Genomic DNA, 14,574 nt, shown 5'->3' with positions numbered 1-14,574 from the left:
TTCAGAGCGCGGTCACGCAGGGGCGTTCCCATAGCGTTTCGACGCAGCTCGAGTTCCTGAAGGGGAAACACATTTACACACTTATTCATATAAAAAACATTTATACCTTCTTCTTATTCCTCTTCTTCCTACTCTTCTTCTCCTTCTCCTTCTCCTTTTCCTTCTTCTTCTTCTTTCGGCTTCTCCTATTAGGGGTCGCCACAGTGGATCATCCATCTCCATACCATTCAAACCAACTACCTGCATGTCTTCCCTCACCACATCCATCAACCTCCTTCTTGGCCTTTAGATTTTTATCTTTCCTGGCGGCTCCATCCTCAGCATTCTCCTACAGATATACCCCATGTCCCTCCTCTGCACATTTACAAACCATCTCAATCTAGACTTCTTCACCTTGTCTCCAAAACGTCCTACATGTGCTGTCCCTCTAATAAACTCGTTTCTAATCCTGTCCATCCTCGTCACTCCCAATAAAAATCTCAACATCTTCAGCTCTGCTACCTCCAGTTTCACCTCCTGTCTTTTATTCAGTGCCACTGTCTCTAATCCATACAACATCGCAGGTCTCACCACAGTCCTATAAACTTTCCCTTTCACTCTCACAGATACTCTTCTATCACAAATCACTCCTGTCACTCTTCTCCACCCACTCCACCCTGCCTGCACTCTTTTCTTCACTTCTCTAACATACTCTCCATTACTTTGTACTGTTGATGCCAGGTATCTAAACTCCTCCACCTTCTTCACATCTTCTGCCTGCAACCGAACCACTCCACTGCCCTCTCTCTCATTTGTACTCTGTACTCTGTCTTACTCCTACTGACTTTCATTCCCCTTCTCTCCAGCGCATACCTCCACCTCTCCAGGCTCTTCTCAACCTGCTCATTACTCTCACCACAAATCACAATATCATCCACAAACATCATAGTCTATGGAGACTCCTGTCTGACCTCGTCCATCACCCTGTCCATCACCACTGCAAACTGGAAAAGGCTCAGAGCCAATCCTTGATCCTCTCCCACCTCCACCTTGAACCAGTCTGTCATTCCTACTGCACACTTCCACTACTTTTTCCTATAATTAATGGTGTGACTGATCAACTTTATTCCCCTGTAGTTACTGCAGGTCTGCACATCTCCCTTATTCTTAACAATCGGTACCAGAAAACTCCTTCTCCATTCTTCATGCATCCTCTCACCTTCCAAAATCTTTTTAAACAATCTGGTTAAAAAACTCCCTGCCATCTCTAATAAACATTTCCATTCTACTACTGGTATGTCATCTGGTCCTACAACTTTCCACTCTTCATCCTCTTAATCTGTGCTTTCACTTCCTCCTTACTAATCCTATCCACTTCCTGCTTCACCATCTCTACACCATCCAACCTGCTCTCTTATTTTCCTCATTCATTAGCTGCTCAATATACTCTCTCCACCTTTTAAACACACTCTCCTCACTAGTCAACACATTTCCATCTTTATCCTTTATTGCTCTAAGTTGCACCACATCCTTCCCAGCTCGATCCCTCTGCCTGGCCAATCGGTACACATCCTTTTCTCCTTCCTTAGTGTCCAACGTCTCATACAGCTCCTTATATGCCTTTTCCTTAGCTTTTGCCACATCCCTCTTCACTTGCTGCCGCATCTCTTTGTACTTCTGCCTACTTTTCTCATCTCTCTGCTGATCCCAATCCTGTTTTGCCAGCCTTTTTCTCCCTATGCTTTTCTGCACTTCCTCATTTCACCACCATGTCTCTTTGTGTTCCTTTCTATTTCCAGATGTTGCACCAAGTACCTTTCTAGCTGTCGCCCTTATCACTTCTGCAGTAGTTGCCCAATCATCCAGCACCTCTTCAACACCACCGAGCTCCTGTCTGACCTCTTCCCTGAACCCCACACTACAGTCTTCCTCATCCAAATTCCAGCATCTTATTCATCCTTCAGTCCTCACTCTCCTTCTCTTCTTCTTCACCTCTAAAGGCATCCTACAGACTGTCCATCCTACACACTGTCCTCTGCCAACACCTTACAGTCTCCAATCTCCTTCAGGTTGCATCTCCTACATAGAATATACTGTAGTCCACCTGTTTGCACCTTCCTCCGCTCTTATATGTCACCCAATGATCATCCTTCTTCTTAAAATAAGTATTTCCCACTGCCATTTCCATCCTTTTAGCAAAATCTACCACCATCTGCCCTATCACATTCCTCTTTTTAAAGCCATCACCTCCTCGTCACCTGTTCCCTTCACTTACATGCCCATTGGAATCTGCCTCAATCACCAATCTTTCATTCCTAGGTACCCCTTTTACCACTTCATCCAACTTACTCCAGAACTTTTTCTTCTCCTCAATCTCACAACCCACTTGTGGAGCATAATCACTTATAGGCACATTTATCATCACCCCTTCAACTTCCAGCTTCACATTCATTACTCTATCAGAAACTATTTTCACCTCCACTACACTCTTACTGTACTCTTCCTTCAGGATCACCCCTACACCATTTCTCTTTCCATCCACACCATGATAAAACAGTTTAAAGCCACCTCCAATGTTCCTGGCCTTACTCTCTTTCCACTTGGTCTCCTGACACACAACATATCTACCTTTCTCCTCTCCATCATATCAGCTTCCTCTCTACCTTTACCTGTCATAGTACCAACATTTAAAGTGCCCACCCCAACCTCCACCCTCCTACACTAATGGTACCTGTAGCGATCGTTGGTAACCCAGGCCTCGACCCATCCAGTATGAAATTCTGGTTTGTGATCTGCATGTTTGATTTGGCATCATGTTTTATGCTGGATGCACTGGATTGTGCAACCCTAATGGCTGGGTTATCAAAAACAATTATACCTAAATGGCATATTTGAAATAGGTAAGAGGACGCCAGACAAACTCAGAGCACAAATTCATAATTTTACTTACATTTAAAAATATCAAACACATTTTTATAGTAGATATTTTTAATTTAAGTAAAATGAAGCTCATAAGAAAAAATACAATGATGTGTGGTTGCGTGTATACTCAATATAGTACAGTATCTATACTGCTGCACAGACAAACGTTCCAAAAAATTGGCATGCAATGGATGTTTGTGCTCTGTAGTGCCATCTAGTGGAAATGACTATTAATCATCATATTCTGATCCCGCATGAGTCATCACTCATTCATTAATTTACCGCCTCAAATCTAATCTGTTCTAGCATTTATCAGGATACCGAAGTAGATTAAAAGTTTGTCCGGTTCACCACTAGATGGCGTACAATGTGTTAGAAATGGTTATGCGGAAATCAGAAATGAATGTTAATTTTGCCATCAATAGCAGTCTTACCTTACATGATTAGCATACATTTGCATATATGTTTATATCAGGTAGTGTATATCAGATAAGCAAACAATATAGAAGTAATAATTATTCATATTATCAACAAATCTTACTAATTTATTTTAAATTACATAAAAAATGAAAAAAAAACCCAACGTTTTTTTGTTTCGGGTTTTCTCGATGCAGATCTTCTTAGACCAGCAGATGTCGCTAAATTGCAGTTTCAATACTGAAACACAGATTTTTGTGATTTTTCCCCTATTGTTGTTTACCGAAACGATAAATGTGTTTAAAATCTCTCATATCACTTTAGAATACCTTAAGAATCCAGGTTTATTTCACTTGTTCGTAAGACTAGTATCTATAGACCTCAATCTGAAGGGATACCTGTACTGTATCACAATATTGTACATTTATCTCAGCTTTGGGTAAAACTGCAATTTTCTTTTAATACAAACATCTGCTTGTTTTCCTGGCTGTAGTTTCAGAAATGCTCTCCAGGATACACAAGCATATTGTCCCCATGTTTGTGTGTCTTGAAAATATTAAAATGTCGGTCAAGGATTTTAAACTGTAACTTCCTAATGAAAGGTGATTAGTTCTTGTTCCCCGAGAGTAAAAACTTGAGAGTAAAAACTGAGTAAGAAAACACATAAAATACACTCAGGAACTCAGTGGTGCACAAACCTTACAGAGCACCCTAGCCACTTTACTTTCTCACCAGGCAGAATGATTAAGCAACCATGCTCATTTTTATGTTTTATTCAATGAGTTACATTGATCAGCTATAAATTCCTTAATATTGTGTAGGATCCCCTTGTGCCACCAGTTCAGGTCTGACCCTGATAGCAGCAGATCCTTTAAGACCTGTAAGATGCAGGGTGGGGCCTCGATGAATTGGTGCACACACCCCAGCAATCCATATGAATAAAAAAAATGCAATTTATCAGACCAAGCCACTTTCTTCTGTTTCTTTTGTTGTTTCACTGTCCATTAGCACGTTTGGCAGTGGACACAGTGGAAGCTGTGACCCATTTGTATAGCCAGCTAAATTTGGCTATTGGAGTAAATCAGATCCTTATGCTTACCTATTTCCCCTGCTTTTTTATTTGCTTCTTAAAATATATCTCACCACTTGATTAGTGCCACTGTAACAATATATACTTATTTCAATTGTCATTGGTTTTAATGCTATAGCTGATCAATGTATGTAAATATACATGTACATGTATACATACATATTTTGCACACACATACACACGCACACGCACACGCACACACACACACACACACACGCGCGCGCAGTGTTCATATAGTGTCTGTCTCACGCCATTAACAATTGGCATTTCCCGTGTTCTGAAATTAACAGATTTTCTCGTCGTTGAACAATTGCGCATGCGTATTGGCTAACCGAATGACTGATGCTGCTGTCAGTAATTTTTTTCTTTGAGGCGTGCACTGCAGTGACACATAGACGAGGGGTTGGTAATAGAATGAAGGATTCTGATGCATTTCCGTTTCCAATTTTATTAAAAGATAGCTGTTGAAGATATCAGCTCGGGTGGCATTACAGAGGAACGCGCAGAACCGACAGATTTGATCCGCACGGATTTGTCCTGATTACAAAAGCTATAGACATCTCACCAAGCCTGAAGAGGAAACCTGTCTTCATACTCGTCTAACAGAGGAGAGGAGAGGAGAGGAGAGGAGAGGAGAGGAGAGGAGAGGAGAGGCGAGGAGAGGAGAGCAGAGGAGAGGAGTGGAAAGGAGAGACCATCACAGACTGTACACAGGATGTGAGGAGAAGAGGACGAGAGCGCTTTATCAGACCATCCATAAATGCCTTCAGTGCCACTATTCCGTGGTTCCAGATCTCTGTAGGATCTTTCAGAGAAGAGCATTATGATGCTGAAGTGCATGCAATTTGAAGACTCGGTTCACGTTTCCTTGGGAGCGTCTTCACTGGCACCGTTTTCCTCCTAATCGCATCATTTCTCGACAAACCGATTTACGTAAACTATGCGTAATTGGAGGAACCTTTTAGGGTTGCACGAACGCCACTGATCGCGTGCGTAATCTTGGTTTAGTGCAGCCTCTCATTAAGCGGTTGAGCCATTGCGCGCATGTTTCCCCCGGGTCGGTGCGCGTTGCCTCGCCCGAGCTTTAGGATGTAACACCCGTCCCTCGCTCGCGACATGCTCGAGCGACGCGATGGTCCAAGGCGACGAGAAAGACCGAGTTGTGATTAACGTCGGGGGGATCCGGCACCAGACCTACCGCAGCACCCTGCGCACTCTGCCGGGGACGCGCTTGGCCTGGCTCGCCGAGCCCGACGCCCACAGTCACTTCGACTACGACGCTCATGGCGACGAGTTTTTCTTCGACCGTCACCCGGGTGTCTTCTCGCACATCCTGAACTACTACCGCACAGGGAAACTGCACTGCCCAGCGGACGTGTGCGGTCCGCTCTATGAGGAGGAGCTCGCCTTCTGGGGCATCGACGAGACGGACGTGGAGCCGTGCTGCTGGATGACCTACCGACAACACCGCGAAGCCGAGGAAGCCCTAGACAGTTTCGGCGGCGGGCCCGCCGACATGGGCATCGACGAGGTGGACGGAGACGGTTTGGGCGAACCAGGGGACGGCGACGATGAGTTGGAAATGACCAAGAGGCTCGCGCTCGGAGACACGACCGACGCCAAAACGGCCGGACTGTGGCAACGATGGCAACGTCACGTTTGGGCGCTCTTCGAGGACCCTTACTCTTCTAAATATGCAAGGGTAAGTGGTGTGAAATCTCCCAACATGAGTAAAAAACCCCAAAACAAAATAATAATAATAATAATAATAATAAAAAACATTGCAGCTGCAATAGCCTTATGGTTTTTGTTCCCCCGTAAAACTGTATCAGTGGTGCACAGCAATAGTTAGAGCTGGTTTACGTGATTTAACTTTGAAAAAACCTTAATGACCAGTGTCAGTACAGGGGGTCACACTAGTGGGAAATTTCTGTGCATGCATTTCTGTCAACAGTTTGTACAACTGGAAAATGTACATTATTAGAGTGTATGACTGCAATTTAAGTGTGCATATGAAAGTATACAAAGATCTACTCGTTATTTCTTTATAAACACCAGAATCACATCATATATCATTTTACAAAGTTACCTGTTGTTTTTTTTATTTGCAATATTGTTCATGTATATTTGGCTATTAGTAGTATTTGGTGAACTGGAAGCAAAGTGCTTGCTTTATGGAGCAAAAATAATTCATAGGATTAGGATGGATCACTGATTCATTTAAAGAAATGAGGAATGTTGTTTTTATTGGTCTGGTTCCAGAAAAAAAAAATTGTCCTAAAAGTGGACAGTAAGCAACCGTGACTCATTTGAAATGTTGAAAGAGAAATAAAGAAAATAAAAAAGGCTTTTTTCCCTGTGTAATAGATCATAATTTTGTAAGAATATGACAATTATCCAAAGAAAATGGAAATGTTTATTGTAGAGGATTTACAAATTCATAGGGTTTTGTTCTAACCAAATTGCACACATAGCTAATTCTACAAACTCAATCATTGTTGTCAGTGCAGAGTTCCTAGATCTGGAATCAGCTCTGTTATTGCTTGTGAACCAAATGTCTGCACCCAATGATTCATTTTATTACAGTACAATTAGCTTTCAAGAGGTGGCTAAATCTTGTGGAATTAAGCAAGATTGCCAATGTTGCTTGCAAAAGCAAGGGCTTATGGACTTGAGGACACTAATTATGCTTATTATAAAGAAGGATGAGGATGAGCAGGGAAATCAGCAAACTGTGCTGTCCTTGATGTAGAGAATATCTCTGTGCTGCAATGGGATATGAAACAGCTCTTAATTTACTGATTGTAATATGTAGTGAAACCCACAGTTCATGCTCAACCGGTTGTTTTCTGTAGAGTTTTATCAGATTATAACGTGTAACCTATACATCAGCAGTGTAACGATTACAGGCATTCAGCAAGGGGAAAATGAGCAGTCTGCCTGGGCGTCATGTTGCATTGATCGACAGCTTCCCTCGCTTACAATAATACTGCTGTGCGACGTGCCGTGAGCCCGCTCTCTGACAAATAAATCTCTATGGGAGTTAGATTAAAGGGAATGCATCACAAGCCAGAGGGTTTCCGATATTCATGTTCCCATGCTGCTTTGAGCTGCAAATCAAGGGGAGCTGATGCATCATTAACGCCACAAACATGCCTCTTATATTGGACTCAGGGCTGCTGTTGAGATTTTTTGTTAATACCTGTTTATAAGGCAGAAATGGCAATATGCAGGCAGCGTTGGTTCATTTGGTTTCTCAGTAATGGAAGCAGAACAACAGAGTTAGGCAATACTTTACCAGTAGCACAGTAAACAATAAATAGCAACATTCTTTTACAGAGAGAAAGAACAGAGGCAAAATTTGATATTTGCACTTGAAATATAACCTCATTTTATAGGAAATTTGCACAAATTCAAATGAAAAAGTTTGAAAGAGGCAGACGTGGTTGGATGATGGATGTGATTCAATATGAGAGACAATCATGAAAATACAGATTTGCAATTGTGGAAGATTGTTCATCATTTGTTATTAAACGATTTTATGAAACATTTACAGAAAAAAAAGCACATTTCTTATCGTTGTAAAACCCAACAATTCAGAGCTTCCCATGCAGGGTATTTAAAAAAAAAAATTAAGTTGAGATATTGTATGTTATACAGTAAACATTGTTGAGCAATGATTAATGAATTGAATAACCTATGAATATGACAAGAAATCATGAATAAATGTTTTAAAATATAGATAAAAAACCCTGTTGAATGTCTTAATTAAAACCTTTGGAAAAAGCTTCAATACAGACATGCAAAAAAAAAAAAAAAAAAAAAAACCTTGGAGAACCTTTTCAATATTGTAAAGCATTTTATTCAAACCACGCAATGAAAACATATTTTGTATGAGAAAAGGTGCTGTTTGGGATGTTTGTTGGGTGTAGGACTGAAACATGAATATTTAATCTCAAACCTCTCTAAAAATCGGGCCAATACATTACAATGAAAGCAGAATACTGTACCATTAGTATTTTTAGCTGACAACGGTCTAGCAAAAGCCACAGAATGTTCCTGTAGACAGCTAATGGGGGATTGCAATGCTTATCAGAAATTATGAAATAAGAGGTCGGATATGCATGGTGTTAATAGATGATAATGGCATGCTGGCTGATGAATTAGTGCTAGACAGCATGTTGAGGGATAATGTGGTGCAGAAAACAAGCCTAAATTTAATAAATGTGATCAATAAAACTGCATAAAACCCACAGTTTAATTGTTTTTATACGGCCAGAGTTAAACTGTTACTAAGAATTTGCCTGGTAAACCACATCAATAATACATACCTATACTGGGAAAAAATCCTTTATTGCTTATTTTTAAAACATTGAAGTTTCATTTTTCTTTGAGAGATCATATTGTCTAAATATGGAAACTGCATACTCACTGATTTTTTTCTTTTCTGAGCCATTGTGAGCATGATTTAGAGCCAGGCCCCTTGTTAGACACATGAGGCAAAAACAGCCTACAGAAGGCAAAAATAGACTACTGTGATTAAAATATAGTTATGACACACTTGTGGTGTGTTTTGCACGATCAGCATGTCGCTTTTAAATCAAATCTGCCCAAATGAGATTTAGAGTCCTCATTATCAGTAAATTAGACATGAGACCAAAGGCTGGTGTTTTGCTCCATGCATCTGAGATAATCAAAATGTGAGTCATATGACTGAAGGAATTATTATCTGGTTATTATCCTCCTATATATAGAAACCATGTCTACAGTATTCCATGTGCAGGGAAAAAACCTAGAGCGATGCCATAAAGTGCTCATCTAGCAGCTGTTTGTATTGCTGTCCCACAGGCACCTGATATATTCATGTCCTTGGCAGATGAGATGCTGCTTTTTCCCCCATGTAAGTCTTGGGAATATGTTGCCATGGCAACAGGTTCAGCGCTCAAATGAAACTGATTAATGCTGCTCTTTCTCACGAGGTGCCAGAGAACGTGACAAACTTCACCGAAGCTTTCTGTGTCATGTGACGATGTGTTCGCTGCCAGTGAGTCATTTTTTACTTCCACTGCATCTCACATCTCACTGAAAGCTGACAATTAGTCAGAAATCCAATCATCATGCTGAAATGCCATCCAGTTGTCATTAAAACCTTTGTTGTTAATGGTCTATCTGCAAGTGAATGCATATTAATTATGCCTTTTAGAACTTAGTGGCCTAAATGGGATAAATCTATTGATAAGTTGTTAGTGTATAATGTACAAACAGTACATGCAGTGGCAAGCTTCGATTCTAGCTTTTCATAGATTCAGCAAAACAGCTCTGTTCTGAATTCGACCAGTTGTTATGCACATTGTGTTAATCTGTTTCTAATAGAAAATCATATTTGAGGTGTCAATCACCTGAGAATTAAAATTAGTCATCATTGATGCTTCAGTATTAAGGTTTCTGTACTGATTTTAACTTTGGGGTAAACGCTGTGCCTGATTTATATAATTATGTACCATTTTAACTAAACAATCTTCTATCCAGCTTAACAATTCAATAGATCTTTCTATTGATTTAGTAATTTCATTTGTGCACACCACTAAATCAGTGAAAAAAACACTACCTATACCTTCCCTCATTAATATTCCATCAATGCTATAGCTGTTTCTGTCTGATCCGATTTTCACACATTGTCCTCTGATCCCATATTGGTCTTTGAACTATTAGACACACCAGTTAGCTTTTCATTTGGCCCGAATTGTAAAACCTTTTGTTATTCATGTGCTGGTCGATACGCAACAGCACCTGCCTACTTGTCCATGCGTGAGTAAATTGGCCTGTTTCCAAGACTCAGCATCTCCCATCTCCCGTAAGTCTCTCCAATTGCTTTGGGCTTTTCTTGACTGAGAAGATACACAAAAGTGACATACACATGGGTGCTTTTCAAAACTTTTGTTTTGTTTTGTTATGTTCTGATGCAACCTCCTTACGAAATGCAGTAAGTCTGTTAGAATGGCAGCAAAGACTCTTGTCGAAGACTTTCCTTTTACACTTCCTCCAAAAAGTGACTATTAATTTCATTTATATTTTAGTAACATGTATGGAACAGCCATCCTAATTGCATATGTTGTACAGAAAGGTAGCTGGCATAGCTATATACTTCTCATCCAGGATGACTCTACTTCATTCCTTGTATGTTTTAATATTGTTGAAATTATTTAACAAATGCCCTTTGGCCTTCATTGTCACCAGGTATCAACATAACTGAACATCTAGGGGAGATTGTGGACAGACAGTGTTTTCTATCTCCATTGTCAAAACAGCAGTTGAGGAAAATATTTGAAGAAATGGTCCTATCCCTTCAATAGAAATCCCTAAACTTAAAGTCAGTGCCAAAAAATCTCAGGACTAATATCCTAAAAACCGTAATACAAAAATAAGACACGTAAAAGAAGGTTTAAGAGACATCAGGAATGACATCCAACCATGGATGTTGATACAGTATAAATGTAAATGTAGTGTTTGAGTAAATAAAAAAATACGACGTAATCTTTCATTGTTACCAGTGTTTTTTTTTTTTACATTTATGTTGCTGTAGAGAGAAATGGTCTCTGTTTTTGGGCCCTGTTTTTGTACCAGTGGAGAGTGAGAGTTCACACATTATCACCTATGTTCTCAGTGGATCTTCACTTTCCTGAGCTCTGACCATTGTACTCGCTGTTTCCCTGTGGGGATTAGAGATTGTGCACTCAATCACTCACTGAACAGCAGTCGCTATTAAAACAACCACTGAGCACATTTAGTAAACAGTCCAATTACCAAGTAATACTCTTCTAATAAAATATTGAATCATTGGTCAAAATGTACAATACATTAACAATGTCTCCAACATAAGTCACATACACAGCACAATAGAAAACTCCCATTCAGTGTAACTTCACGTCATGTAGTTTAGATCTTATCTGTTCGAAGATGTGATAAAAAATACAGATTTGGAGAGTGGCTATAAGTAAGTATAAAAACATAAGGATGGGCATATGATGATAGAAAGAGCGTAAACTTAAACCAAAAGCTCAATGAATGCACTTTTCACGCAGAAAGAGAAAGATAAGATATTGAACTAAAACGTGAATGGCAGCCAAAACTGAAGGATGCTCGTGTGGCCCAGGCTCATCAGATTGCTCTTTGTTGCCATAGCGACTACGGTGGAGGTTGAAAAGCTCTGGAAAGGAGTAGACCCATCACTGCAGAAATCACAAATATACCGTAATGCGCAAAGTGCTGAGCATAAATACATGTACTAGTAGGAAAAAAATATGAGCTTGCATTATTAACAACTATGTCTGTTCCAGGATATGGTAGCGATAGAAATATCTAGGACCACAAATGTGTAGAAGATATAGACCCCTTAAAACTCCTTTTGCTCTATATTATTAGATTCATTGCAGTAAATGAACAAGTCAGAGTAGTAAATAATAAGCTGTTCTTATAATAAATAACTAAGGATAAACCTCAAGTCATTGGCTTCAGTAAGAATTCCAAAACTTCATATTTTATGTTGCTTTATAAAGTAGGAAATAAAATACAATGCTGAAAAAATATAAGCATTTTTGCCATTACTTTATCTAGCATTTTTTTCCATACGTTTGTCTTGCGAACATCTGCTTGGTTTCCTCGTTTCCATTTTCTTACCATTCTCTTTCTTGCATTCGTTCTTTGTTTCTTCAATGACTGCTTCACTCTGTACATGATTATTACGCTGTCTGCAGTGCCTGGCTTTCTGCAGCTAGCAGGCTCAATTTAGTTCAGTGTGAGCGATCACATGTAGACAGTGTTTGTGACTGATAAAGACGATGCAGCTAGAAAGAATTGACGGCTACAGTTCATTATTTGTACTTAATGCTTTGTGACTAAACTAATCATGTTCAGTAGTTAATGAGATGTATGTGGCTGCATAAAATGTGGTTTGCATAGAATATCACGGACTTTTTTCATTCCATGAATACTGAACAGAGATCCTCCCTGGAGGGAGCTTGGAGTGATTAGCATTAATTAGAGTGCAGCAGCAGAGTGAAGCCCAGGCCCTGTTAATTACTGGTGGAAGATAGGGAGGAGTTGCATTATTCCAGCATTTGACTAACATTAACTTGCTTTCAAGATGTATACATAAGGTTTAGCAGAATTTTTGGTCTATGATACATACATATATATATATATATATATATATATATATATATATATATATATATATATATATATATATATATATATATAATTATTATTTATTTTTTTTATTTATGGAAAACAAAGACCTGCTATGTTCTACAGCCCACTCATCAACTGCATTATGCATCCTGCATGCCTACATAAGCCTACACACCATATTTCACTACTTTTTGCCCTTTGCTCAAAGCATAGTTAATAAAATGCAAAACTGTGCAGACAGACTCCCATCCACTATCCAGAGTGACCTAGGTTTCTCCCTAATCATGTCACCTCGCTCCCTCGTCTTCCCCAGTCCTGTCTCAGAGCAGTAAGTAGAGCAGGACATCCCTTTAAAAAGCACCAGGGCAGTGCCTCCAGAGAAAAAAGCAGCTGTTAATAGCCTTAGCAAAATTCAACTAAGAGCCATGATGTCAGACGCCCAAACTAGGGCACCCATAGGGGCTAGGATTTTCTAATTCCTGGCTTTGTTTAAAGGTTATCACCTAGGGAAAAGCTTGGCTGACTTTAGAGGGATAGAAGTCTCGATGGACCAGTGAGTTGAGAAAGTTTAGGCTGCTTTGTAGTGTTATTTTAGTTTAATATGCAAAGCATTAGAACATACCATCACATACCTGTAAAACTGTAATATTTACTGGTTTCTTTTCTAGGAAGGGTTTCCAGAATGAATAGTACAGATGGTTATTAAGACTAACTATTTTTAAATGCTAGAAGCAAGCAGAATGTAATAGAAAAGGCTGTGTAAGCAAATTCATTATTATCAACAATCATCTTTCCTTTAACACAAGAACAGAAAACTGGATTTATTTCTCAGAGAAATGTTAGTCTAAGTAGATGAGTTAGATGAGAATGCAGCATGGGCTATTTTGATACTTGCCTCAATTTGTTGCTGTGTGTGCATAACCATGGTAACTCGTTTCTGGTCTTCTGGCCAGGTGAAAACAAATGTGGTAACGTGATGTCAGAGTCAAACATTCACACAGGTATTAGTAAGTCATTAAATTCAAATATGAATATGTCATTAACAAATATTTGTCTTGACCAAATAAATAAAGCAAAACTAATTAAAGATGGATCATTGCAGCATAATATATGGATAATATTTGGATTAAATGAATAATCTAGCAGATTAAAATTTATTTTCCTATTATGTTTTAATGTCACTCATATTGTAGGTGTGAAAATACTGGGTTTGAATATATTATTGGTACTGTGTACATTATAAATAAACAAATAGGAAAGATAAGTGAGTCTATAAAAAAGCAGTAAGCACTACTGGCATTGGTTCGATTATGAGCGGTAAAGAAACTTTATTTAAAGAATCTTTAAGGATATTTCAAAATGGCATCTAGCACTTTTTATGTGAAACATGGAAGACAGTAATAATATGTTTTCCATCCATGGCTGTAACTAGCTATGAGGACACTGAGCACTGACTTCTGAAAGTTCATTTTTTTACTCCTACATAGCATCTGCAGTTGTCACATCCAATAGAAACAGTGCAGTGTCCAATTAAGTGGTGACAAAATGTAGTCTACAATGTGGAAAAATGTGTGTTCCAAGACTACCCAATTAGCAGTGCTGATTCTAAACCGATTGCAGAGCAGCTGAAGGGGACAGTTTTATTTAAAGGCTTAATCTCCCATTATATTTGGCTTTTATGGAATGCTAGACTACCAGATTTTACTTTCTTAGCGAGAGGTACAGTATGTAAGGCACATGTTATGCATTAACATCTGACATTAGTATATTTTCTGAGATCAAAGTGAGCATCTCATTTTTTTTGTATATTTCTTTTTTGTATATTTCTGGGCAAATCAGTTTGCTAATGACTGCAATGTTAACTAAATTGGGTTAGGTTACAAGCTCTAGAAAAGACAGAAAATACACTTTGACAAATGTAGATTACAGCAAAGCATAATTATTTCTTGGCATATTCCAAGCTCATAAGCAAGTTG

The 14,574-nt window shown here is 39.1% G+C and overlaps 1 protein-coding gene across 3 annotated transcripts in view; it reads left to right on the top strand.

Annotated features, from left to right (window-relative positions):
• Positions 1-4,672: 4,672 nt before the first annotated feature.
• kcnc1a (potassium voltage-gated channel, Shaw-related subfamily, member 1a) overlaps positions 4,673-14,574 on the top strand; it is a 36,397-nt gene continuing 26,495 nt past the window's right edge. Inside the window, exon 1 of one of the 3 annotated variants that reach the window (XM_046840738.1) lies at positions 4,673-6,110. In XM_046840738.1, coding sequence (XP_046696694.1) covers positions 5,541-6,110 — 570 coding nt within the window. In that variant the 5' untranslated portion in view covers positions 4,673-5,540. The remainder of the gene's footprint in view (positions 6,111-14,574) is intronic. The other 2 variants (XM_046840739.1, XM_046840737.1) reach the window with 2 other exon arrangements.

Source organism: Silurus meridionalis, chromosome 26 (genome assembly GCF_014805685.1).
Source record: "Silurus meridionalis isolate SWU-2019-XX chromosome 26, ASM1480568v1, whole genome shotgun sequence".
Lineage (NCBI taxonomy): Eukaryota > Metazoa > Chordata > Actinopteri > Siluriformes > Siluridae > Silurus > Silurus meridionalis.
The sequence above is the reverse complement of the archived record's forward strand: the minus strand, read 5'-3'. Positions and strand labels throughout refer to the sequence as shown.